The 26,454-nt window shown below is 41.2% G+C and overlaps 1 protein-coding gene across 1 annotated transcript in view; it reads left to right on the top strand.

Annotated features, from left to right (window-relative positions):
* Nucleotides 1-26,454, top strand: part of LOC139407473 (mucin-2-like) — a 46,542-nt gene that overhangs the window by 5,124 nt on the left and 14,964 nt on the right. The window contains exons 4-28 of the mRNA XM_071151269.1: nt 9,771-10,044; nt 10,679-10,793; nt 11,074-11,164; nt 11,995-12,134; nt 12,846-13,062; nt 13,277-13,402; nt 14,388-14,502; nt 15,024-15,162; nt 15,291-15,404; nt 15,929-15,995; nt 18,006-18,143; nt 19,661-19,825; nt 20,020-20,114; nt 20,289-20,415; nt 21,897-22,152; nt 22,369-22,424; nt 22,664-22,755; nt 22,840-22,991; nt 23,229-23,367; nt 23,558-23,668; nt 24,322-24,501; nt 24,639-24,878; nt 25,154-25,310; nt 25,691-25,819; nt 25,981-26,113. Of these exons, the coding sequence (XP_071007370.1) occupies nt 9,771-10,044; nt 10,679-10,793; nt 11,074-11,164; nt 11,995-12,134; nt 12,846-13,062; nt 13,277-13,402; nt 14,388-14,502; nt 15,024-15,162; nt 15,291-15,404; nt 15,929-15,995; nt 18,006-18,143; nt 19,661-19,825; nt 20,020-20,114; nt 20,289-20,415; nt 21,897-22,152; nt 22,369-22,424; nt 22,664-22,755; nt 22,840-22,991; nt 23,229-23,367; nt 23,558-23,668; nt 24,322-24,501; nt 24,639-24,878; nt 25,154-25,310; nt 25,691-25,819; nt 25,981-26,113 (3,568 nt within the window). The remainder of the gene's footprint in view (nt 1-9,770; nt 10,045-10,678; nt 10,794-11,073; nt 11,165-11,994; nt 12,135-12,845; nt 13,063-13,276; nt 13,403-14,387; nt 14,503-15,023; nt 15,163-15,290; nt 15,405-15,928; nt 15,996-18,005; nt 18,144-19,660; nt 19,826-20,019; nt 20,115-20,288; nt 20,416-21,896; nt 22,153-22,368; nt 22,425-22,663; nt 22,756-22,839; nt 22,992-23,228; nt 23,368-23,557; nt 23,669-24,321; nt 24,502-24,638; nt 24,879-25,153; nt 25,311-25,690; nt 25,820-25,980; nt 26,114-26,454) is intronic.

The raw sequence follows: 26,454 nt of genomic DNA, 5'->3' as shown, positions 1-26,454 counted from the left end.
TGACGTTTTAAATCACCCAGCAGTGCTGTTTGCAGAGTTAGCTGCAGGTAAACGTTACAAATCTTCAGCCATTCCTGAACCTGCGACCAAAAACAAGCCGCATATGTACAGTATCAAATCAAATAATCAAATGATTCTGTTTCTTTCACAGGAAAATGTACAGCCTTACCAGGGGATCTTGGGTCCATGAAAGGTGGGTGTCCTGGAATAGGCTGATACTCCATTTCATGGATCCATAGGTACGGCTGTACATCATCCATACCTGCTATTGACCTTACCCTCCATGTCAACTGTACATCATCCATACTGACCATTAACCTTACCCTCCATGTCATCTGTACAGCATCCATACTGACCATTAACCTTACCCTCCATGTCAACTGTACAGCATCCATACCTGCTATTGACCTTACCCTCCATGTCATCTGTACAGCATCCATACTGACCATTAACCTTACCCTCCATGTCAACTGTACAGCATCCATACTGACCATTAACCTTACCCTCCATGTCAACTGTACAGCATCCATACCTGCTATTGACCTTACCCTCCATGTCATCTGTACAGCATCCATACTGACCATTAACCTTACCCTCCATGTCCTGCCATCTTTATCAAAGCCCTGTATCTACAGTACAGACCATTCTTCACGACACTTCAATTAATTCGTAAGAAGTGTGTAAGCAATTATCACCTCGCGATTGTTGACATAAATTCATGGAATGCTTATGTACAACCTTTGAATGTGTAATGCACGCAATGTAAGGTACGCACAGTTTTGCTTCACGCTGTTCACAGAATAATGACATACGATAGATGTTTGGCGTGCCAATGAATGACAAGGAGTTGACAAGATAGCAGAAACCGACTGACACCCAGGCTGTAAAAGGTCTGAAAGTCTTCAGAACATGGGCAGGACCAGGATGTATCACTGCTAATGACCTCGGTTGTTCCTCCTTCAAGAGAGACAGATGGTAGATAGAAGGTGACACAACCCTGATCCATGTCTAGATGACTCTTATATATCCCTGAAATTGTGTATAAGAGATCATACAAAATGTTTTTTAGTGATTTCCTATGTTGAAAATATTTTTGTTGGTCTGTAATGTAGACCATCCTGAAGCTGCAGTTGATTCATTTATGAAATGACTTCTTGAATTGTTTTTCTTGTTATTAACCTCTCTGGGATAGGGGGCGGTATTTTCACGTCTGGATGAAAAGCGGGCCCGAAGTAAACTGACTGTTAGAACTGTTAAGGCTCCATGGATTGATGAGGAATTGAACAATTATATGGTTTGAAAGAGCCGGGACAAAAGGAGTGGCTAATAAGCACCCTTTACTGGTTCCAACAGCTGACCAATCAGCTTGCTGACAACTCCGCAAACTTTTTGAAAAAAAAAAAACATGGTGTTAGACCAGACACAATGCTATTTCTCTGTAAACTGACTTTCAGCATGCTTATAGAGAAGGGCACTGAACATGTACTGCACTGACACAAATGACTGACGATGGATTGGAAATTCATAGATAATAACAAGATTGTAGGAACTGTACTGTTTGATTTCAGTGCAGACTTTGATATTATTGACCGTAACCTGTTGCAGAGAAAACGTGTGTGTTATGGCTTTTCGACCTTACCACTTGACGCAGTAAGGAGAGTGAAGTTGCAAAATACTGTAGCCAGTAGTGTGGTGAGGAGGAGGAGGAGTCTACTGTGTCCAGAAATGACCTCACTTTTAATTTTTCTGGATTCAGATCACTCAAACATGGTTTTAAGCTTTGTTTTACTATTGACAGTTACAGCTGAGTTCAAGATTGTATATCGATTCGCTCCCCTTAAATATTTGTCATCTGATGTATTAGTTGAAAGACTACAAAGCTTGTAGGGATTTGTAGTCTTGCACGATGTCTACTTTGAATCTCAGAGCAAATAGAGTAGAATATATTGATAAATGGCACATTGTCCGAGAGAGATTTAGATGGTTATCAAATCGTCATGCCAGGGTAAGCCTACACAAAACACAGGTCTTATTTGAAGTGTTTTTAAAATCCCCTTATAGGAACAAATGAATGGTTGAAAAACTATTAGAACCATTTCCCTGTTTGACCTCCAGGTTTTATGGGTATTGTGACACCTCCACTGTGGGACTCTATAGTTCCAATGAATGGCTAAATTACTTCCGGACATGAAGGGTCCAAGGAGCTCCTCCTCACCACTTCATATCAGGCTGACAGTTATTGCACATTTAGTGATTTTAACCCCTAAAAAAGAATAAATACATCTACAGTACATAAAAACCAAACAATTTTTCAGATAAACTGACTTATTCTGAACACTCTCCCAACTCCCAACTTCGGCAGACGAGTTAAAAATTCTCACTGAAGTTTCTAGCCACTAGCTAGCTTGGAAGGGGCTCATCAGGAGGACTGACTGAACTGACTGAATCGAATCCGTTGGCCTCCACTCGACCTTCGCAGCGCAATATACGTCATCAATTTGGGCAGAAGGTGTGTCCGTATAGCCTCTCCCCTATCAGAAAGGTGTGTAGCTAGTTCCCCAGTGCTACCTAGCGCCTACTGTATGCTTCAGGTGTTTGAAAGGTGACACATTCTACAGGTGATTTTTTCCAATATCAGAAAGGTGTGTAGCTAGTGCCACAGTGCTGCCGAGCGCCTACTGTATGCTACAGGAGTTTGAAAGGTGTCACATTCTACCCCTCCTTTTCGTTTCTCCAATAGTTCATTTCCTGGTTGTGTTTTTTTTATTTATTTTTACATTTGAATCCCCAGCTTCAATTGAAATTGGCATGGTTTATAATAAGTGCCTAGTTCCGGTACATATTACTACAGTTTGTTAGATGTTTTGAGTTTTAGATCCCACTCTAAATGATGCCCAGCTTATAAAGGCTTCATAAAGGCTTCATAAACACTACACACTAAACACTACATACATGTTGATTCCCAGGACCACGCATGACTGTAAGTCGCTTTGGATAAAAGCTAAAAAAAAAAAAAAGCTAAATTGTATATAGTGTACTTTATTTCACTAAAACATTTCCAGGAAGGCTTCAGAGAGTATGCCATCACTTTAGAGAGTATGCCATCACTTTAGAGAGTATGCCATCACTTTATAGCGTATGCCAACACTTTAGAGTGTATGCCATCACTTTAGAGCGTGTGCCATCACTTTAGAGAGTATGACATCACTTTAGAGAGTATGACATAACTTTAGAGCGTATGCCATCACTTTAGAGAGTATGACATCACTTTAGAGCGTATGCCATCACTTTAGAGAGTATGCCATCACTTTAGAGAGTATGACATCACTTTATAGCGTATGCCAACACTTTAGAGCGTATGCCATCACTTTAGAGTGTATGACATAACTTTAGAGAGTATGACATCACTTTAGAGAGTATGACATCACTTTAGAGCGTATGCCATCACTTTAGAGAGTATGCCATCCTTTAGAGAGTATGCCATCACTTTAGAGAGTAAGACATCACCTTAGAGAGTATGCCATCACTTTAGAGAGTATGACATCACTTTAGAGAGTATGACATCACTTTTGAGAGTATGACATCACTTTAGAGAGTATGACATCACTTTAGAGAGTATGCCATCCTTTAGAGAGTATGCCATCACTTTAGAGAGTACGACATCACCTTAGAGAGTATGACATCACTTTAGAGAGTATGACATCACTTTTGAGAGTATGACATCACTTTAGAGAGTATGACATCACTTTAGAGAGTATGCCATCCTTTAGAGAGTATGCCATCACTTTAGAGAGTACGACATCACCTTAGAGAGTATGCCATTACTTTAGAGAGTATGACATCACTTTAGAGAGTATGACATCACTTTAGAGTGTATGCCATCACTTTAGAGTGTATGCCATCACTTTAGAGAGTATGACATCACTTTAGAGCATATGACATCACTTTAGAGCGTATGACATCACTTTAGAGCGTATGACATCACTTTAGAGCGTATGACATCACTTTAGAGTGTATGCCATCACTTTAGAGTGTATGCCATCACTTTAGAGCGTATGCCATCACTTTAGAGTGTATGACATCACTTTAGAGTGTATGCCATCACTTTAAAGAGTATGACATCACTTTAGAGCATATGACATCACTTTAGAGTGTATGACATCACTTTAGAGTGTATGCCATCACTTTAAAGCGTATGACATCACTTTAGAGCGTATGACATCACTTTAGAGTGTATGACATCACTTTAGAGTGTATGCCATCACTTTAAAGAGTATGACATCACTTTAGAGCATATGACATCACTTTAGAGCGTATGACATCACTTTAGAGCGTATGACATCACTTTAGAGCGTATGACATCACTTTAGAGCGTATGACATCACTTTAGAGCGTATGACATCACTTTAGAGCGTATGACATCACTTTAGAGCGTATGCCATCCTTCAGCACAACATGCCACCCTTTATAAAGCACACGTTTTATAGCATATTCGACATAGTGGGTTATAAACTTATGTCACATTTGACATTGGTGGTTATGTCATACAGTTATGCCACATTTATGAACCCTTTATAAAGCAAGACATATGTTTCTAGATTATTTTTTAACACATTTATGTAGTGCTTATGAAGGCATTATAAAGCCTTTATAAGCTGAAAGTATTTTAAAGCAGGATCGAGTTGTAATTTCGATTAAAAAGAAACACACATTATACCTAAATGAAAGTTAAATTAAATGAACTTCCTGGTGAAATAGCTCACATTGAATATGAAAACCTGTAACCTCACCGAGGGAGTGTCTGGTGTATGGATTAACCCACACGTATCAGTCGGTGACAAGTATTTGATCAAACATAACAGTGTCAACAACAGACTACAATAACGCATTGTTAATAAACGTAATGACATTTCACAGAAAGGAGGGCAATACAGCCTCCCTGCCATCCACCCTAAACCAACACTGTAGACGACCTGCTGTCAGACGGAGGAAGGGAATGGGTGAGGTCATGACCAAGTATACAGCTGTCTAGCTGAAGGGAGTGGTTCCACTCATGCGCTTAACTTGGACGGTATAAAGATGCCTGTATTTGACCTTGGAAGGGTTTCTATAGTGTAGGCGTCATTCTGTTTTGAATGGGACAGAACTGTACATTACTGTTTTGCTGCCAAGATACTGTAGCCTACATCTGCACTCTTAGAACTGTGCATTACTGTTTTGCTGCCAAGATACTGTAGCCTAGATACTGTAGCCAAGATACTGAGGCCAAGATACTGAGGCCAAGATACTGTAGCCAAGATACTGAGGCCAAGATACTGCAGCCAAGATACTGTAGCCAAGATACTGTAGCCAAGATACTGAGGCCAAGATACTGTGGCCAAGATACTGTGGCCAAGATACTGTAGCCAAGATACTGTAGCCAAGATACTGTAGCCAAGATACTGTAGCCTGTAAATTCATGGAATGCTTATAGTTGAAGTCGGAAGTTTACATACACCTTACCAAATACATTTAAAATCAGTTTTTCACAATTCCTGACACTTAAATTCCCTGTCTTAGGTCAGTTAGGATCACCACTTTATTTTAAGAATGTGAAATGTCAGAATAATAGTAGAGAGAATGATTAATTTCAGCCATAATTTCTTTCATCACAATCCCAGTGGGTCAGAAGTTTACATACACTCAATTAGTATTTGGTAGCATTGCCTTTACATTGTTTAACTTGGGTCAAATATTTTGGGTAGCCTTCCACAAGCTTTCCACAATAAGTTGGGTGAATTTTGGCCCATTCCTCCTGACAGAGCTGGTGCAACTGAGTCAGGTTTGTAGGCCTCCTTGCTCACATGTTATTTCAGTTCTGCCCACAAATTGTCTGTAGGCTTGAGGTCAGGGCTTTGTGATGGCCACTCCAGTACCTTGACTTTGTTGTCCATAAGCCTTTTTGTCACAACTTTGGAAGTATGCTTGGGGTCACTGTCCATTTGGAAGACACATTTGCAACCAAGCTTTAACTTCCTGACTGATGTCTTGAGATGTTGCTTCAATATATCCACATCATTTCAGTTCCTCATGATGCCATCTATTTTGTGAAGTGCACCAGTCTCTCCTGCAGCAAAGCACCCCACAACATGATGCTGCCACCCCCGTGCTTCACGGTTGGGACGGTGTTTTTCTGCCCCCTTTTTCCTCCAAACATAACGATGGTCATTATGGCCAAACAGTTCTACTGTTGTTTCATCAGACCAGAGGACATTTCTCCAAATGTACGATCTTTGTCCCCATGTGCAGTTTTAAACCGTAGTCTGGCTTTTTTATGGCGGTTTTGGAGCAGTGGCTTCTTCCTTGCTTTTTTTTTGCCTTTCAGGTTATGTTGATATAGGACTCGTTTTAATGTGGATATAGATACTTTTGTACCTGTTTCCTCCTGCATCTTCACAAGGTCCTTTGCTGTTGTTCTGGGATTGATTTGCACTTTTCGCACCAAAGTACGATCATCTCTAGGAGACAGAATGCGTCTCCTTCCTGAGCGGTGTGACGGCTGCGTGGTCCCATGGTGTTTATACTTGCGTACTATTGTTTGTACAGATGAACGTGGTACCTTCAGGCATTTGGAAATTGCTCCCAATGATGACCAGACTTGTGGAGGTCTACAATTCTTTTTCTGAAGTGTTGGCTGATTTCTTTTGATTTTCCCATGATGTCAATCAAAGAGGCACAGAGTTTGAAGCTAGGCCTTGAAATACATCCACAGGTACCCTCCAATTGACTCAAATGATGTCAGTTAGCCTATCAGAAGCTTCAAAAGCCATGATATCATTTTCTGGACTTTTCCAAGCTGTGTAAAGGCACAGTAAACTTAGTGTTTGTAAACTTCTGACCCACTGGAATTGTGATACCGTGAATTATAAGTGAAATAATCTGTCTGTAAACAATTGTTGGAAAAATGACTTGTGTCATGCACAAAGTAGATGTCCTAACCGACTTGCCAAAACTATAGTTTGTTAACAAGAGATTTGTGGAGGGGTTGAAAAATGAGTTTTAATGACTCCAACCTAAGGGTATATAAACTTCTGACTTCAAATGTATGTACAGCCTTTGAATGTGTAATGTGTTACATGACTTCGCTTCACGCTGTTCACAATGTGGTAGCCAGGGAACAAAAACGGCGGAGAAGTTGAGACTCGCACTTCATAATTGGCTTGCCAATGAATGACAAGGAGTTGACAAGATAGCAGAAACCGACTGACACCCAGGCTGTAAAGGGTCTGAATGTCTTCAGAACATGGGCAGGACCAGGATGTATCACTGTTAATGGTTGTTCCTCCTTCAAGAGAGACAGATGGTAGATAGAAGGTGACACAACCCTGAACCATGTCTAGATGACTCTTATATATCCCTGATAGAACCCTTCTACTGAGCTGCTGCTGCTGCTGGGGGACAGACACTGGCTACATCCCAAATGGATCCCCATTACCTATAGGGTACACTACTTTAAACTAGTGGCCTATGGGGCCTGGTCAAAAGTAGTGTACTAAATAGTGACTAGGGTGTCATTCAGGCCTCAAGCATACTGGTACATGCATCACTACACAGTTTAAACGGAACGGTTGAAATGCTCTTAACCTGTGTAATGTTTACATATTCACCTTAGATTACAGGAAGTACGAGGCGTTTACGATTATGAGGATGTAATAAAGTGATCATGACTCTAATCTGAGCTATTAATCCATATTGATCATGTAAATAGTGATACTGATGCTGAGCTACACTTGATAGAGGTTCAATCAGGAGTATAAATGAGAAAACCCCAGTAGAAAGTATTTTTGGAGGTTGATAAAACAATTCTTAAGTGAAATTCAAACTGTAGGGCCCAAATGAGTCAAGTGAAGCTGAGATGAGCCGTTGAATTGCGGCTCTACTTTGTCTCCCTACTGACGCTTAGCTTGTTTGATTGCTGGTTGCTAAAACAACTCTTACTGTAGGGCCCAAATGAGTCAAGTGCAGCTGAGCTGAACCGGGTCGGCCTGGTCAGACATCCAGCATTGTTGCTGAATAGGACAATGTAAAAAGGGTCAACCTTATAATGGGTAATAGGCTATTTACTCCAAATAATGTCCACATTCACACAATATTGTTGCTTTTTCTCTAATTCTCTCCTTTCTCTCTCTCTCTCGGAGGACCTGAGCCCTAGGACCATGCCTCAGGAGTACCTGGCATGATGACTCCTTGCTGTCCCCAGTCCACCTGGCCGTGCTGCTGCTCCAGTTTCAACTGTTCTGCCTGCGGCCATGGAACCCTGACCTGTTCACCGGACGTGCTACCTGTCCCAGACCTGCTGTTTTCAACTCTCTAGAGACAGCAGGAGCGGTAGAGATACTCTTAATGATCGGCTATGAAAAGCCAACTGACATTTACTCCTGAGGTGCTGACTTGTTGCACCCTCGACAACTACTGTGATTATTATTATTTGACCATGCTGGTCATTTATGAACATTTGAACATCTTGGCCATGTTCTGTTATAATCTCCACCCGGCACAGCCAGAAGAGGACTGGCCACCCCTCATAGCCTGGATCCTCTCTAGGTTTCTTCCTCGGTTTCTAGGGAGTTTGTCCTAGCCACCGTGCTTCTACACCTGAATTGCTTACTGTTTGGGGTTTTAGGCTGGGTTTCTGTACAGCACTTTGAGATATCAGCTGATTTAAGAAGGACTATATAAATACATGTGATTTGATTTGATTTGACAGCCGAACAACCCTTTTAGGTTCTGGACACCTTTTAGGTTCTGGACATCTTTTCTAAGAGGTGCTATACCTTAAATAATCAAATGATGCACAATTGAAGGAGGCACGACACTGTCTCCGTTATGAATATATAGTATTTATTGTAAGTCCAAAGTTAAAAACACTTAATTTTCAATTTTTTTAACATTTACATTCAGAATAAAGGAAATTATAGATAGTAAAGGGGACTTCTGAAAGTGGTTGAATTTCCTTAGACAGGGCTGGAATAAACCCAAATCTGGGGCACTGTACAATAACATTTTAGAGAACCCCCCCTCTTGGCAACGAAGAGAAAATGTTGCTGTTTTAAAGCTAATTTCCTGCAATTCTTCAAATTTTGCAATGACTTATGCCATGTTCTTATGTTATCTGATTGGCCAGTCGGTAATCTGTCCCTGTCAATAGACATGTTTACCATGTCTCAATAAAGATGTCTGACATCCTCCTTCTGATGGGTGTGAACTGACAGACACAGATTAAACAATGCCATTATAAAGGAGGCCGTCAAGCAGCACTCCACACTTTTACCTGAAGCCCACTTCACCTGGACACTAACTATGGGGTGGACAACTCTGTGGTTGTGCGTTCTCGCTCTGCCACTAACGAGCGCCATCCAGGTGAAAGCCAAGAAAGGTAAGACGATACACGATCATTTTGGAAATAGCAGTGATTCATTTTGATCTATGCAGACAAAGACAAACAGTCAAACATAGAAATAGATACTGTATAGAGATGGCGTTAGATTAAGTTTCTATCTATTTCGAGTCAACTGTCAGTCAAGAACAGACACATTTTGTTATCATGGACAATCTTGGTTGGAGCAAATCTGAGTGGTCTGTCTAGGAGTGTCATATTTTAATATCTTGATTCACAATATTTAGAAATACATGTTGCATTATTTACAATTTACAGCAAAGTTATGAAATTGTGTCTCTTTCTGATTCCATACATTTAAAGTGGGTAACGTTTTCTGTTTTCGTCTCCTCAGCGCGCCAGTCCAACCATGTGAACAGCATCTGCAGCACCTGGGGCAGAGAGCACTTCAAGACCTTCGATGGAGACGTGTACCAGTTCCCAGGGACGTGTGAATACAACCTGGCCTCCGACTGCCACTCTGAGTCCTACCAGGAGTTCTCTGTGCACCTGAAGAGGAACGAGGCTACTGAGGCTGAGGGGAACCCTACGGTCAAGCACGTAGTGGTCACTATCAACGACCTGGTCTTCCACCTGACCAAGACTCAGGTCGCGGTCAATGGAGAAATGTAAGTTTTCCACAAATGTTTTATGTTATGTGTCTTCTAATTCATCAGGGACGTCACACTGAGATTGACATCATTTTTCAAGTGAAAAAAACAATTTTATTTTTTTTTACCTTTATTTAAATAGGCAAGTCAGTTAAGAACACATTTTTATTTTCTATGAAGGCCTAAGAACAGTGGGTTAACTGCCTGTTCAGGGGCAGATTGACAGATTTGTACCTTGTCAGCTCAGGGTTTGAAATTACAACCCTCCTGTTACTAGTCCACCGCTCTAACCACTAGGCTACCCTGCCGCCCCAGTTACCCTGTCATAAAAAATAAAATCATGTATTGATATCTATCTATCTATCTATCTATCTATATATCTATCTATCTATCTATCTATCTATCTATCTATCTATCTATCTATCTATCTATCTATATATCTATCTAACATTTCCTCTCTGTAAAAAGTAATGGATTTATATTATGCTGTTACCTATTCCCATCTGAGACAGTACTCTGACATATTTCCAGGGATTCCATTTTGAATTCAAAGGATTTAACTGTATTTTGTGTCTGTTTGTTGTTAATTGACAGGTTGGTACATTTCTATGTCATCTCTATCATTAATTATATTATCCTTCTTTATTCCCAGTGTAACTCTGCCGTACTACAATGGAGGAGTCCAACTGGAGAGGAATGCAGTTTACACCAAACTCTACTCCAAAGTTGGCCTGGTTGTCATGTGGAACGGAGAAGATGCCGTCATGGTAAGCTTTTATAAGAATCAAAACGTTACTTAGAAGAATGCATACAGAAGTCTATTTATTTATTCGCTTTGTAAGAATCAATAAGTTCACTGAAATGGACTGCTGTCATTAAACAGTGAACAGTGTAAAACGAACCCGTGCACATGGACAGATACCACGTGTGTGACTGTGTGAGAGTGAAGTCTTGTATCTCATCTCAACATCTGCGCTGCTGCCCGTGACAACGGCATTTCTCTGAGTCTACCTTAGAAAATAGTTGACCCATCACTGTTTGCGTTAGGTGGAGCTGGACACGGAGTACACCAACCGTACCTGTGGTCTCTGTGGAGACTTCAATGGCCTTCCAGTCCACAATGAGTTTGTTCATAACGGTGAGCATTTATAACAATTATTAGCATCACGAGTCATGAGCATTATAACATGTATAGTCATTTATAACACACTTTATATTAATATGTACAAGTATTTATAATAGCTTATTCCTGTAAGGTTTTATGGTGTTAAGTATAATCAATATATTCCAATAATATTATCATTTATTACATGTTTAGTCACTTATAACACACTTTATATTAATATGTACAAGTATTTATAATAGCTTATTCCTGTAAGGTTTTATGGTGTTAAGTATAATCAATATATTCCAATAATATTATCATTTATTACATGTTTAGTCACTTATAACGACTTTATATTAATATGTACAAGTATTTATAATAGCTTATTCCTGTAAGGTTTTATGGTGTTAAGTATAATCAATATATTCCAATAATATTATCATTTATTACATGTTTAGTCACTTATACCACACTTTATATTAATATGTACAAGTATTTATAATAGCTTATTGCTGTAAGGTTTTATGGTGTTAAGTATAATCAATATATTCCAATAATATTATCATTTATTACATGTTTAGTCATTTATAACGACTTTCTAAGCATGTATCTAAATATTTATAATATTATATTATATTATAATTATTATTATTATTATTATTATATTATAATGATTTATTTAGTTGTTATTATTACCATGCTATTTATTAATATATTCTAAGTGACTGTTTTATATTCTTACATCAAGTAACATCATTGTAATTTCAAACAGGTTGTAAGTTCATTAATATACATGTATACACATTTATATGCGTTTCTAATCACTTATTGATGAAGGATGACATCGTTTTCTTTCCGTGCAGGTCGTAAAGTGAGCCCCATTGAGTTTGGAAACAGACAGAAGGTCCACAGGCCCAACGAGGACTGTGAAGACCCCTATGAAGAGGAAGAGGAAGATGAACCTGCAGACGTTCAGCCTAAAGAGGACACGTGCAAGGAGTTTGTAAGTTCTACCTCCAGTCTGTTCAGCCTGACAAGTAGACTACAGTATTTCACTTCCCTTCATTCTATTGATGTATTTGACTGCCATATGGAACCAATTAAGTTCAGATCTGGCATAATATTATTTGTATTGCAACTAAACTCGGAACATCTTCCTCGTCCTCTCCTCCTCCTCCTCTCCCAATCCTTCTCTCCCTCCCTCTCCTCCCTCCACCTCCTCCTCCTCACCTTCCTCCTCCCCATCCTCATTCTCTCCTCCTCCTCCACCTCTACCTCCTCCTGCTCCCCCTCCTCTCCCACTCCTTCTCTCCCTCCACTTCCTCCTCTTCTCCCGCCGCCATCTCCTCCTTCTCTCCCTCCTCCTCCACCTCTACCTCCTCCTCCTCCTCCTCCTCTCCCACTCCTCCTCTCCCTCCTCCACCACCTCCTCCTCTCCCTCCTCATTCACCTATACCTTCTCCTCATCCTCTCCTCCTCCTCCACCTCTACCTCCTCCTGCTCCCCCTCCTCTCCCACTCCTTCTCTCCCTCCACTTCCTCCTCTTCTCCCGCCACCATCTCCTCCTTCTCTCCCTCCTCCTCCACCTCTACCTCCTCCTCCTCCTCCTCTCCCACTCCTCCTCTCCCTCCTCCACCACCTCCTCCTCTCCCTCCTCCTCCTCCTCTCCCTCCTCCTCCACCTCTTCCTCCTCTTCCTCCTCCTTCCTCCTCAGCATGCCCAGTGTGACCAGCTCCTGCGCTCGCCGTTGTGGAGCTCCTGTGGTGCGGTCTTGAACCCTGAGCCCTACATCCAGGCCTGTGTTCAGGACCTGTGTGGCTGCAGCAACACTTCTGATAGCTTCTGTGTCTGCAGCACCCTGGCAGAGTACTCCAGACAGTGCTCCCACGCCGGGGGACAGCCACCCCACTGGAGAACAACAGCCTTCTGTGGTAATGGGACATCTCAATAACTGTCTGGGTGTTCAGGAAAACATTTACTGGATGACAGTTGTAGATCAAAAAGTCACATGCAAAAAATAACTCTTTATTGTCCATAGTCAACTTCAGATCACACAAATGTCTTAAAAAATAAATAAGTATACATATATACATATTTACATATAATAATGAAATGTACTATAATTTATTTCCTTTGTTTTCTTAGACAAGCAGTGTCCGTTCAACATGGTCTATCTGGAGAGTGGCTCTCCCTGCATGGATACCTGTACCCACTCAGACACCAGCTCACTGTGTGAAGAACACCTGATGGACGGCTGCTTCTGCCCTCACGGTCAGCCTTTAACCAGATCACACCGCAATGTATCAGTATAACAGTGATGGTAGAGATCTAGAACACACCTCAATGTATCAGTATAACAGTGATGACAGAGATCTAGAACACACCTCAATGTATCAGTATAACAGTGATGACAGAGATCTAGAACACACCTCAATGTATCAGTATAACAGTGATGACAGAGATCTAGAACACACCTCAATGTATCAGTATAACAGTGATGATAGAGAACGAAAACACACCTCAATGTATCAGTATAACAGTGATGACAGAGATCTAGAACACAGGTTCATGACACGTTGTCTGTCTTCACCACTCTGTAGGGACTGTGTTAGTAACACGTTGTCTGTTTTCACCACTCTGTAGGGACTGTGTTAGTAACACGTTGTCTGTTTTCACCACTCTGTAGGGACTGTGGTGATGTTAGTAACACCTTGTCTGTTTTCACCACTCAGTAGGGACTGTGTTAGTAACACGTTGTCTGTTTTCACCACTCTGTAGGGACTGTGTTAGTAACACGTTGTCTGTTTTCACCACTCTGTAGGGACTGTGGTGATGTTAGTAACACGTTGTCTGTTTTCACCACTCTGTAGGGACTGTGTTAGTAACATGTTGTCTGTTTTCCCCACTCTGTAGGGACTGTGTTAGTAACACGTTGTCTGTTTACACCACTCTGTAGGGACTGTGCTAGTAACACGTTGTCTGTTTTCACCACTCTGTAGGGACTGTGTAGGGACACGTTGTCTGTTTTCCCCACTCTGTAGGGACTTTGTTAGTAACACGTTGTCTGTTTTCACCACTCTGTAGGGACTGTGTTAGTAACACGTTGTCTGTTTTCACCACTCTGTAGGGACTGTGTTAGTAACACGTTGTCTGTTTTCCCCACTCTGTAGGGACTGTGCTAGTAACACGTTGTCTGTTTTCACCACTCTGTAGGGACTGTGTTAGTAACACGTTGTCTGTTTTCACCACTCTGTAGGGACTGTGTTTGATGACATCTCAAAGAGGGGGTGTGTCACTCAGGACCAGTGTCAGTGCAAACACGACAAAGTTTACAACTCTGGAGAAGTATTCAGACAGGACCGTGAGGAATGGTGAGTCAAAGGTTTAGACTTCAAGTGCTCAATGTAAAGCACTGTACTGTTAACATAACAAGTTACATTAAGACAGAAGTCGTCACAGAGGGTTTGGGTACTTGGTTTACCCTGTAAATGACTTCATCATGTGTTCTGTGTCTGTGTCTGTGTCTGTGATTCAGTGTCTGTCATCATGGTCAGTGGTCCTGTAAATGACTTCATCACGTGTTCTGTGTCTGTGTCTGTGTCTGTGTCTGTGATTCAGTGTCTGTCACCATGGTCAGTGGTCCTGTAAATCACTTCATCATTTGTTCTGTGTCTGTGATTCAGTGTCTGTCACCATGGTCAGTGGTCCTGTAAATGACCTCATCATTTGTTCTGTGTCTGTGATTGAGTGTCTGTCATCATGGTCAGTGGTCCTGTAAATCACTTCATCATGTGTTCTGTGTCTGTGATTCAGTGTCTGTCACCATGGTCAGTGGTCCTGTAAATGACTTCATCATGTGCTCTGTGTCTGTGTGTCTGTGTCTGTGATTCAGTGTCTGTCATCATGGTCAGTGGTCCTGTAAGAGTCTGCCCAGCCCTGCTACATGTGCCGTTGAGGAGGGTTCACACGTGACGACCTTCGATGGGAAAGCGTTCACCTTCCATGGGGACTGTTACTACCCCTTAGCCAAGGTGGAAAGCAAGGTAACTGACAATTACACTATACTTTTCTGAAGAGACAATCTAGATGAGAAGTGGATGACATTTTATATGTCACAACGTTTTCTCATCATTTTTTTGTTTTCCCTTCTCTGTTTCAGGGTGAAGCCAGTCCAAAGTTCACTGTACTGGTCCAGCTGGTTCCCTGTATAAGACAGAAGTTTGACACTTGCCTCAAGAGTGTTGTGGTCTTACTAAACAATGATAGAAACAACGTGAGTATTGCCTTCATTAAAAGACGGAGATTTGACATGTACAGTTGAACATATACACAGGTATTTTATACACTATCTCTGTGTATTTACAGTCAGGTCCAAATTAAAAGGCATCCTTGATAAAGATGAGCAAGAAAGACTATTAAATGAAGCTCTTTGGCCACACACCAATGGTGGGTTTGGTGTCAAAAAGGAGAATCATGTGCAAAACAGAGCCTGATTCCTGCTGTATAACATGGTGGTGGATCTCTGATGTTATCGGGCTGTAGTGCTTCCACTGGTCTGTATGGGAGGAATGGTCTAAGATACTTCCCAATGTGTTCTCCAATCTCCTAAAACCTTGTAGAGAAAGGCTCAGTGTTGTTATCCTCGCAGGGTGAGGTATTGAAAAATAATGAAAACAGAGGTGCCAATCATTTTGGATCTGACTATAAGTACTTACATGTAAGTGAAATGTATATACTGCACAGCTAGTCTTGTGTTGAATAGGATTAGTTGATCATGGCTGTTGTTTTCTTTTCCAGGCTTTGGTGATTACCGCCGATGGGAAAGTCAGCCACAATGCACAGATCACTCTGCCTTACAACACAGGTGGGACATGGAAGAATTAACAATAATGCCTGGGTGTGATATATGGCCAATATACCATGGCTAATGGCTGTTCTTGGACACAACACAACTTCCCTTACCAATGGTACATTGGCCATATACTACAATCCCCCAAGGTGCCTTACTGCTGCTATAAACTGGTTGCCAACATAATTAGAGCAGTAAAACTAAATGGTTTGTCACCCCGTCTGATATACCACATCTGTCAGCCAATCAGCATTGAGGGCTAGAACCACCCAGTTTATAATAAAGATTATGCACACTTTTCTAAGTTATGAAATTGCAACCAGTAACATGTAATGAAACATAGAATGAAACATTCGCCTGTATAGATATCATCTGCCTAATTCTATTTATTGTTACATGGTACTTCCAAAGCTATTGACACAGTAATAAGTACAGTAATGTTTAGTGTGATTAAATAGATTTTTTTTAAATAAAAAATGAATCATATTTAATTGAATGATTATTACCCCCAAACCCCCCTTTGTGTTCCCAGCTGACATTAGTGTACAGTGTCTATATTAGGACAACCTCTGTCTCAGCAGGAACTCTTTCAGTCTTGTTCCCAGCTGACATTAGTGTACGGTGTCTATATTAGGACAACCTCAGTCTCAGCAGGAACTCTTTCAGTCTTGTTCCCAGCTGACATTAGTATACAGTGTCTATATTAGGACAACCTCTGTCTCAGCAGGAGCTCTTTCAGTCTTGTTCCCAGCTGACATTAGTGTACAGTGTCTATATTAGGACAACCTCTGTCTCAGCAGGAACTCTTTCAGTCTTGTTCCCAGCTGACATTAGTGTACACTGTCTATATTAGGACAACCTCTGTCTCAGCAGGAGCTCTTTCAGTCTTGTTCCCAGCTGACATTAGTGTACGGTGTCTATATTAGGACAACCTCTGTCTCAGCAGGAGCTCTTTCAGTCTTGTTCCCAGCTGACATTAGTGTACAGTGTCTATATTAGGACAACGTCAGTCTCAGCAGGAGCTCTTTCAGTCTTGTTCCCAGCTGACATTAGTGTACAGTGTCTATATTAGGACAACCTCTGTCTCAGCAGGAACTCTTTCAGTCTTGTTCCCAGCTGACATTAGTGTACAGTGTCTATATTAGGACAACCTCTGTCTCAGCAGGAGCTCTTTCAGTCTTGTTCCCAGCTGACATTAGTGTACGGTGTCTATATTAGGACAGCCTCTGTCTCAGCAGGAGCTCTTTCAGTCTTGTTCCCAGCTGACATTAGTGTACAGTGTCTATATTAGGACAACCTCAGTCTCAGCAGGAGCTCTTTCAGTCTTGTTCCCAGCTGACATTAGTGTACAGTGTCTATATTAGGACAACCTCTGTCTCAGCAGGAGCTCTTTCAGTCTTGTTCCCAGCTGACATTAGTGTACAGTGTCTATATTAGGACAACGTCAGTCTCAGCAGGAACTCTTTCAGTCTTGTTCCCAGCTGACATTAGTGTACAGTGTCTATATTAGGACAACGTCAGTCTCAGCAGGAACTCTTTCAGTCTTGTTCCCAGCTGACATTAGTGTACAGTGTCTATATTAGGACAACGTCAGTCTCAGCAGGAACTCTTTCAGTCTTGTTCCCAGCTGACATTAGTGTACAGTGTCTATATTAGGACAACGTCAGTCTCAGCAGGAACTCTTTCAGTCTTGTTCCCAGCTGACATTAGTGTACAGTGTCTATATTAGGACAACCTCTGTCTCAGCAGGAGCTCTTTCAGTCTTGTTCCCAGCTGACATTAGTGTACAGTGTTTATATTAGGACAACGTCAGTCTCAGCAGGAACTCTTTCAGTCTTGTTCCCAGCTGACATTAGTGTACGGTGTCTAAATTAGGACAACGTCAGTCTCAGCAGGAACTCTTTCTGTCTTGTTCCCAGCTGTCATTAGTGTACAGTGTCTATATTAGGACAACCTCTGTCTCAGCAGGAGCTCTTTCAGTCTTGTTCCCAGCTGTCATTAGTCTATTTGTTTTTCTTCCCATAGCTGACATCAGTGTGTTCAAGCCCTCGTCCTTCCACGTGATGCTCCAGACCAGCTTTGGGCTGCAGGTTCAGATCCAGCTGGTACCTATCATGCAGGTCTATGTCACCCTGGACGAGAGCTACAAGACCAAGACACAAGGTAACCTCTAGCGTCAAGCAATCCCGTATCCGGGAGCGTAATCATAGCCTCAAGCTCATTACCATAACGCAACGTTAACTATTCATGAAAATCGCAAATGAAATGAAATAAATATATTGGCTCACAAGCTTAGCCTTTTGTTAACAACACTGTCATCTCAGATTTTCTAAATATGCTTTTCAACCATAGCTACAAGCATTTGTGTAAGAGTATTGATAGCTAGCATAGCATTAAGCCTAGCATTCAGCAGGCAACATTTTCACAAAAACAAGAAAAGCATTCAAATAAAATCATTTACCTTTGAAGAACTTCAGATGTTTTCAATGAGGAGACTCTCAGTTAGATAGCAAATGTTCAGTTTTTCCAAAAAGATTATTTGTGTAGGAGAAATCGCTCCGTTTTGTTCATCACGTTTGGCTAAGAAAAAAAACGAAAATTTTGTCATTACAACGCCAAACTTTTTTCAAAATTAACTCCATAATATCGACAGAAACATGGCAAACGTTGTTTAGAATCAATCCTCAAGGTGTTTTTCACATATCTATTCGATGATAAGTAATTCCTGGCAGTTGGGTTTCTCTGAAAAAAAGGAAAAATACACGCAGGTGGAGATTACGCAATAATAGCAACGGAGGACACCAAGCGAGCACCTGGTAAATGTAGTCTCTTATGGTCAATCTTCCAATGATAGGCCTACAAATACGCCACAATGCTGCAGTGTAAGCTCATTCCTGGCGCATTCACAGCCATATAAGGAGACATTGGAAAACAGTGCCTTCAAAATCTGGGGCATTTCCGGTTTGAAATTTCATCTTGGTTTCGCCTATAGCATCAGTTCTGTGGCACTCAAAGATAATATCTTTGCAGATTTGGAAACGTCAGAGTGTTTTCTTTCCAAAGCTGTCAATTATATGCATAGTCGAGCATCTTTTCGTGACAAAATATCGCGCTTAAAACGGGAACGTTTTTTTATCCAAAAATTAAAAGAGCACCCCCTATATCAAAGAAGTTAATTAACTCCCAAGTTGCAGGCATATAGCTCTGAAGGTGAGCAGATATCAGTTATATACAGAGTTTAAATTCTACTTTATGCAAATGTATAAACATTGGTAATCTTAATCACCAGGGCTCATTAAACTAGTAAAAACAGCAAGAAAGTACAAAAATGTTGTTGATTTCTGTTTGGTGAAGGTTCATATGGTGTTGATTTCTGTTCGGTGTAGGTTTATATGGTGTTAATTTCTGTTTTGTGTAGTTTCATATGGTGTTGATTTCTGTTTGGTGTAGGTTTATATGGTGTTGATTTCTGTTCGGTGTAGGTTTATATGGTGTTGATTTCTGTTTGGTGAAAGTTTATATGGTGTTGATTTCTGTTTGGTGTAGGTTTATATGGTGTTGATTTCTGTTTGGTGTAGGTTCACATGTTGTTGATTTCTGTTTGGTGAAAGTTTATATGGTGTTGATTTCTGTTTGGTGTAGGTTTATATGGTGTTGATTTCTGTTTCTATTTATTCTAGGTCTGTGTGGGAACTTCAACAAGGTTCTGTCTGATGACATGAAGACCCCCCAGGGTATGGTGGAGGGAACAGCCTCTTCATTTGGGAACTCCTGGAAAGCTAATCCTACCTGCAGAGACAGAGAGGAGAGGCTGGACGACCCCTGCTCCCTCAGCGTGGAGAATGGTAAGCCCTCTTCACTAACTCTTTAATTGAAGGTTAACCCTTACATAACTCAATGAAAAGCAGAACATAAGCATTTCATAAAAGTTTATGTCAACAACCGCAGTATCATGTCGTTGGATTCAAATCGATGCAGGAAGCAGCAGTTCATACTGTATCAGACATATTTGAACTCTTACCATGTTCTGTTTACTCAGAGAACTATGCTAAACATTGGTGCTCCATGCTAAGAAGTTCTGACAGCACTTTTGCCAAGTGCCATGCCATGGTGGACCCCGAGCTTTACTACAAGGTAATACATTTTCTATAACTGTAACTGTTACATTTCATTGAGTTACATCTGGTTTGGAATGCTCACAATTATACTGTTTGTAATACTGTTTGTCATGCGAAAGCTCTGGCCAATGAGATTTGTTTTATATTTATTACGTATGGAACATTTACTTAAACTTGATATTTTCTGCAGCGATGCACGTACGCTAGCTGCAACTGTGAGAAGAGTGAAGACTGCCTGTGTGCCGTCTTCTCCTCTTATGTGCGAGACTGTGCTACCAAGGGAGTGGTCCTGTCGGGCTGGAGAGAGAACGTGTGTGGTAAGTGATTTACACTTCTCATATTTATGTCTTGTCGTATATTGGTGAAAGGAGATGACAGTATAGGCCTCTCCTGACTATCAATGAAAGGTTCACTGATATTCTCATTAGAATATATGCATTCTGCAAATGGTTCTACTGCCATCGCTAAAAGTATGGGAGACAGGGGACAACCTTGGCGGATTCCACTGCCATTGCAAAAAGTAGGGGAGACATGGGGTAACCCTGACAAATTCCCCTACTCAGTGGAAATTGCGGTGCCCGGCCAAACGGTTGTGGATGTTTGTAAAAGTTTTTATTTTATTGTGATGTCAACTTTTACCTGTTACGGCTGGGGCTTCCGCTAGCGGAACGTTTAGACAACATCCAGTAAAATTGCAGAGCGCGAAATTCAAAAGAAATTATTAGAAATATTTAACTTTGATATAATCACAAGGTAATACACCAAGTTGAAGTTGAACTTCTTGTTAATCCAGCCACTGTGTCAGATTTCAAAAAGGCTTTACGGCGAAAGCAAACCATGCTATTATCTGAGGACAACACCCCATCAAACAAACACATGACAGTCACATTTCAACCCGCCAGGCGCGAAACTCAGAAATAACGATATTATTCATGCCTTACCTTTGAAGATCTTCTTCTGTTGGTACTCCAATATGTCCCATAAACATCACAAATTGTCATTTTTGTCATTGTCATTGTCAGTTATTTCTCCAAAATGTCCATTTATTTTGCGCGTTTGATTCAGAAAAACACCAGTTCCAACTCGCCCAATATGACTACACATTATCGAATAAGTTACCTGTAATCCTGGTCCAAACATTTCAAACAACTTTCCCAATACAACTTTAGGTACTTTATACTGTAAAAAATTTATCAAATTTAAGACGGAATAAACCGTTTTCAGTAGCGGATAAAAATGAAATTGGAGCGAGCGCCAGGTCGCGCTCCCCAAACACAACTGTATACCAGACTCGACCCTCGTTCTGAACAGCCATACTTCTTCATTACTCAAAAGAAAACATCAACCAATTTCTAAAGACTGTTGACATCTAGTGGAAGCCCTAGGAACTGCAACCAGATCCCTCAGAAACGTAGATTCCCATAGAAATTCAATTGAAAACATGGTCACCTCAACAACAACAAAAATTCCTGGATGGTTTGTCCTCGGGGTTTTGCCTGCCAAATAAGTTCTGCTATACTCACAGACGCAATTTTAACAGTTTTAGAAACTTTAGAGTGTTTTCTATCCAAAACCAATTATATGCATATCCTAGCTTCTGGGCCTGGGTAGCAAGCAGTTTAATTTGGGCACTCTTTTCATCCTGACGTGAAAATACCACCCCCTATCCCAAACAGGTTAACAACACTTACTTACTTAATCCTCTTCCTTCCTGGAGTAAAACAGAGCCTTTAGTAAAGTTTTCCAACACTGCCAATCTTAACTTTATCCAACACTTTCCATATTTCCCTACAAACAGACAAATACATTGGTAACTGCCCAGTGTCTCAGACCTACTCTGACCAGCTCCAGAGATGTCAGCTGACCTGTAGCTCCCTGGCCAGCAAAAGCCAGGGTTGTACCAATGACTTCCTCCCCGTGGATGGTTGTTCTTGCCCGGACGGACTCTACATGGATGACAGGGGCACCTGTGTACCCATGGACAAATGCCCCTGCTTCCACAACGGGGTCCACATCAAGCCTGGGAAGTCCATCAACATTCAGGAGGAACACTGGTAAGAGACTGTTTCCATCTAATAAAGTGTCTAGCTACCTATTTAAGTGACTACTTACCTACCTACCTACCTACCTACCCATCTACTTATTTACCTAATTTACCTACCTACCAAAGCAGCAAATTTGTCATATTACCTGCTAGTATAAAAAGTACACAGTCCTGCAATGTTACTCCAATATTAAAATATCTCTTGACATCATGTGTGTTCTTCTAGTGTCTGCAACAATGGGAAGCTTCACTGCCGTTCGTGGAAGATGCGTTCAGAGAGTAGTAAGTAGCCTTTCTGTGTCCCCTTGCTATTCATATCCCATTAATCCTCTGATGTATACAGTATTGTACCTAGACTTGGGTTCAAATACTATATGAGAGATAATTTCAATTACTTGAGTCCAGGACTAGGCTTAAATCTGTTTTAAACCGGCACTGGAAGTATTTGAAAGATAGTATTTGAACCCAGAGCTAATTTGACAACTTATTGTGTAATAATAATGAAACTGCTTCTGTTACAGCCTGCCAGTCGCCAAAGGTGTTCTTGAACTGCTCCAATGACCTGGGAGTACAGTGTACACGGAGCTGTAGGAACCCGGATTTCATGGACTGTGTGAGTTGACTTGTTGACTTCCACTAGTACCTGACCTAAGGGTTGACTTCTTTATTTAATTCCTGTCTCTCTCCTTGACCACAGTTCTCCGCAGAGTGTGAGTCTGGGTGCAAGTGTCCCACGAGTCTGTGGGAGGATGGGAAAGGCATGTGTGTGAATAAACATGAATGCCCATGCAGCCATGACGGATTCCTCTACGCCCCAGGAAAACAGATCCCAAACGGATGTAACACTTGGTGAGTTATTGAGGTTTTATGGTTATACGTTACTTTCTGATCAAAAACGATACAATGTGAGGTTATGCGGTATGATATGATACAATACAATATAAAAAGGAATGGAGATGAAAATGAAATGGAATGAGATTTCATGACACGAGATGAGGGCTTCCTTCATCCTCTCTAGCTAATGTGATCAGGATTGTATTTGAAGAGGATTGTTGACTTAGTGTCTCTCATACTGTACACATGTAGCACCTGTAAGAGTGGGAAATGGAAGTGCACAGATAAGAAGTGCCCAGGAACCTGTACCATCTACGGCAGTGGCCATTACAAAACCTTTGATGAGCGCACGTATGGCTTCCAAGGAAAATGTGGCTATGTGGCTGTCCAGGTAATTCATGCTTATCAGGACATTTCAATACAATGCAATACATTTCAATTCAATTGTGATGTGTTTTTATACAAAAAAATATGTTTGTATAATAGTACTGCTATTGTCTTCTATATTACCAACTAATCATTTAAATGGCAAAAGTCTCATTTGGTTTCTAAAGTACTCTCTCCCTCTGTCTCTCTTTAAGAACAAATGTGGGAACCGGCCTGTCCAGGACAAATTCATGGTGATCACAGAGAACATACCGTGTGGAACCACAGGCACCACTTGCTCCAAGTCTGTCAGGGTTCAACTGGGGGTAAGACTGGACAAATGATACACTCCAACAGGCGGCTGGTGGCACCTTCAATGGGAAGGATGGGCTCATAGTAATGGCTGGAACGGAATGAAATGAATGGCATCAAATGCATGACTGGTTTTGATGTGTTTGATACCATTTCATTTACTCCACTCCAGGCTTTATATTGAGCCATTCTCCTCTCTATACCCGTTGGATCATAATGAGAGATCATTTGACATTCATACATACAAAAAATACATAATTTAGCATTATTTAGCAAATGCTCTTATTCAGAGCGACTTATTCAGAGAGACAGTACAATTAGTGAATTCAACTAAAGTAGGTCAAATCACCATCACAATCATTGCAAGTAAAACTTTCTTCCAAATAGCCACTAACTGCAAAAATCAGTACGACATTCAAGCCATTTTATTTCTTCATATAAAGCTTTATAAAGTGTATGTCAAATTTTTGCAAAATTCCGGTAACTTTCCCCAAATTCCCTGTTTTTCCAGAAATCGTAATTACAAATTTTCGGAAATTACAAGGGAATAAGGAGGCAATCCTTGAATCCTCCAACAAGGATTTCTGGAAAAACTGGGATTTTGGGGAAAAAACATTTCAGCTCTAATTGTCTGTGAACAGGAAGTGATAAATCCTTATCCTTACAGAGAACAGAGCTGAAACTATCAAAGGGGACCCATGAAGTGGTGGACCTAGGAGTGGGCTCTCAGATCCAGTACCGAGTGAGGACCGTCGGTCTGTACCTGATTGTTGAGTCAGACATCGGGATCGCAGTGCTGTGGGACCGCAAAACTACCGTCCGCATCGTCCTGGAGCCACAGCATAGTGTAAGGTTTCACATAGAGAGCCTGTGATGTAATAGATGAACAAGACATCAGACATCAGAGTGCATTTTGTATTGCTAACAGTGATTGATTTGGTACAGTTCCACTGTGTTTGCCTTATCGTTTCTATGTGTCTATAGGGAGCAGTGTGCGGCCTGTGTGGGAACTATAATGGAGAAGGCAGAGATGACTTCACCACACAAGGTCAGATGATAGTCAGCAGCCCTGTGGAGTTTGCTAACAGCTGGAAAGTGTCAAGCACTTGTCCCGATGCAGAAAGCAACGTGGACCCATGTGGAGCCAGACCCAACCGTCACAACTGGGCTAAGATGCAGTGCAGCATCATCACAGGAAAGACTTTCCAACTGTGTCACAAGAAGGTACAGTGCTGAAACGGATTGCTATGTATAAACCGTACAACTAGAAACCAGGTGAAAGGTTCAGACAGAACACTGATAGGATGGTGGACAGTCAAACTTCTGAACCAAAAAATACACCCAAATCGTTTTAAACATTGACTTTCTTGTCATCCTCGATGATTTTATTCATGAACATGTCTGTTGTTAAATGTGTTTTGAATAAATCTCTAAGAAACAAAAAAATGATAATACAGTATTAGTGCATCATGTGTGTTCTCTCTGTTTGTATTTTACAGGTAGACCCTAGTCTGTACTTTGAGAACTGTGTGAAAGACTCCTGTGCCTGTGATACTGGCGGAGACTGTGAGTGTTTCTGTACAGCTGTAGCAGCCTACGCCCAGGCCTGCACCGAAGCTGGAGTCTGTGTTGCATGGAGAACACCAGAAATTTGTCGTAAGTACAACACATTTTTTGGGGTTCATTATGCTTGTGTCCCAAAGGTCACACACTTCCACTGTTTGACTGTCAGGCTTGGCATTGAAATGATTTGGCATGTCTGGTGTAATTTGACTGATTAGAATTTACAATGCTAAGTAAATGAATATGCTGTTGAAAGAACCCAAACATGGTGACAATGTGAGGATGTGGATCTAAAGTATATTTTAGCTGGTTGGTTAAAATAGATATCTTAATGTGTAACATTACAGTGGATGATTTTGACCAGGGTACATAGGGTTCTGATAAAAAGTAATGCACTTCATATGGAATAGGGTGCCATTTGCTGAGGGCAATGTGTATTCAGTGTATGACCCTGTACGTCTTCCCTTTTGTAGCTGTGTTCTGTGACTACTACAACGATCCAGGTGAATGTGAATGGCATTACAGCCCTTGCCACACACCTTGCTTCAAGACCTGTCTGAATCTAAATGGGACCTGTGACAACCCTCTTCCCAATCTGGAAGGTGAGGCAGCATGCTATTTGATTTGATTGGCATCAGCCTGCATGTTAGTTCCATATGCACATGCCCTTCTTTGCAAAATATCAATTTGTTTTTCTTAACCTCAACTTCATTATTTGTAATAACTCAATCAAAACAACTAAATCACAATGTCTTCTTTTTAGGTTGTTACCCACAATGCCCTCCAGATAGGCCAATATTTGATGAAGAGACCGGGGAGTGTGTTGAGGAATGCCCAACAACAGGCCCATCAACAACAACCCCCCAGACAACCACACCAACACCACCAACAACACCGTGGACACCAACAACTACCACATTGACAACAGAACCTCCAACAACAACACCAATGCCACCAACAACAACACAAACACCACCAACAACCACACCACCACCAACAACAACAACACCAATGCCACCAACAACAACAACCACACCAAAGCCAACAACAACCACACCAATACCACCAACAACAACAACACCAATACCAACAACAACATCTCCAATACCACCAACAACAACAACACAAATACCAACAACAACCACACATACACCAACAACAACAACACCATTACCACCAACAACAACCACAACAATACCAACAACAACAACAATACCACCAACAACAACACCACCAA

The sequence above is a fragment of the Oncorhynchus clarkii genome, chromosome 4 (assembly GCF_045791955.1).
Source record: "Oncorhynchus clarkii lewisi isolate Uvic-CL-2024 chromosome 4, UVic_Ocla_1.0, whole genome shotgun sequence".
In the NCBI taxonomy this organism is placed as follows: Eukaryota; Metazoa; Chordata; class Actinopteri; order Salmoniformes; family Salmonidae; genus Oncorhynchus; species Oncorhynchus clarkii.
Note: the sequence above shows the minus strand (reverse complement) of the source record. Positions and strands in the feature narration are given on the sequence as shown.